The sequence below is a fragment of the Cyprinodon variegatus genome, unplaced genomic scaffold (assembly GCF_000732505.1).
Source record: "Cyprinodon variegatus isolate N-32 unplaced genomic scaffold, C_variegatus-1.0 Scaffold524, whole genome shotgun sequence".
In the NCBI taxonomy this organism is placed as follows: Eukaryota; Metazoa; Chordata; class Actinopteri; order Cyprinodontiformes; family Cyprinodontidae; genus Cyprinodon; species Cyprinodon variegatus.
The window spans coordinates 452,868-453,958 of record NW_015150977.1 but is presented as its reverse complement, the minus strand read 5'-3'; the positions used below and the strand labels follow the sequence as shown (position 1 = coordinate 453,958).

The following is a 1,091-nucleotide window of genomic DNA, read 5'->3' as shown; positions in this document are numbered from 1 at the left end:
CGGGGAGTTTTAAAATAAATTCTTGGTCTTGATTACGGAGAACTTAAGAGCTCTGATTGGTTAAAAGGTTCCTGCTGTCACTACCGGTTCTGATCCACGTGGTTCTGCTTTAAAAAAACTCAGCGATCCAACATCTGTCCAGCTGCTCCTCCACTCCCGGTTCCGACTCCGGTCTGCAGCTCATCGCCGACCTTCACCCTCCTCTTCCTCTAGCCTCAGACATTAACCGCTCTAAGCTAATGGAGGATCAGATGCAGCGATGTTCTGGATGCTGAAGAACATCTGGGAGGAAAGGAAGGAAGGAAGGAAGGAAGGAAGCGACGGTTTGGGTCAAGTCAGTCTGTGGAGCTCCGGGAAACGTCACACCCTGATGAGGAAGTCCAGGCCGAGCGAGGCGGGGATGTGCATGGTCTCCAGGTTCAGAGCAGAGGGGGCGTAGGGGAAGAGGACGGGGAAGGTGTGCTTGGTGTCCATCAGGAGCTGGGGAGGGTCGTTCCTCTCCTGGAGGTTACTCTGCAGAAACACAGCAGGAGGAGAAAAGTTAGACAGAGCTGCAATCTGCAGAGCTGCCACTAGAGGGCAGAACTCACGTTCAGCTAATGCAACCGCTTTTGGCATTTACTTAATCACATTTAGTTACGTTAGCACAATAGTTTTATGTCCTACCCTGCTAACACGAAAAAATTTAATTAAAGCAGCTAAATATAATTAAGTAAATGCGGAAAACGGCGGCATCATTTTTTTCAGCTACTTTAAACGAAGCATGAAGCAAGAACAGCTTTATAAGTTTACAGGCATCAGGCCCACAATGATTTCTCTTTAAAAAAAAAAAGAAAATTAGGTAAAAAAGAATAAAATTTTAACATTGTGATATCAAAGTTGTAACTAAATAAATTAGTAAAATCTTGAAATAAAGTCCTGTCATTATGAGATTGAAGTACAAGTATGAGAGATCTTAACAATACAGAAATAAAGTTAAAACACTGTGAAAATAAAGTTGTAAAATTTTGAAAAAATATGAGAATATAATGAGAATAAAATCATATTATCGATAAATTAATTGACATAACATTTCAAATATAATGTTGTAC

The 1,091-nt window shown here is 41.3% G+C and overlaps 1 protein-coding gene across 2 annotated transcripts in view; it reads right to left on the bottom strand.

Moving 5' to 3' along the window:
• Positions 1–302: 302 nt before the first annotated feature.
• myo5b (myosin VB) overlaps positions 303–1,091 on the bottom strand; it is a 63,159-nt gene continuing 62,370 nt past the window's right edge. The window contains exon 38 of one of the 2 annotated variants that reach the window (XM_015391087.1): positions 303–513. In XM_015391087.1, coding sequence (XP_015246573.1) covers positions 361–513 — 153 coding nt within the window. In that variant the 3' untranslated portion in view covers positions 303–360. The remainder of the gene's footprint in view (positions 514–1,091) is intronic. The other variant, XM_015391088.1, reaches the window with a different exon arrangement.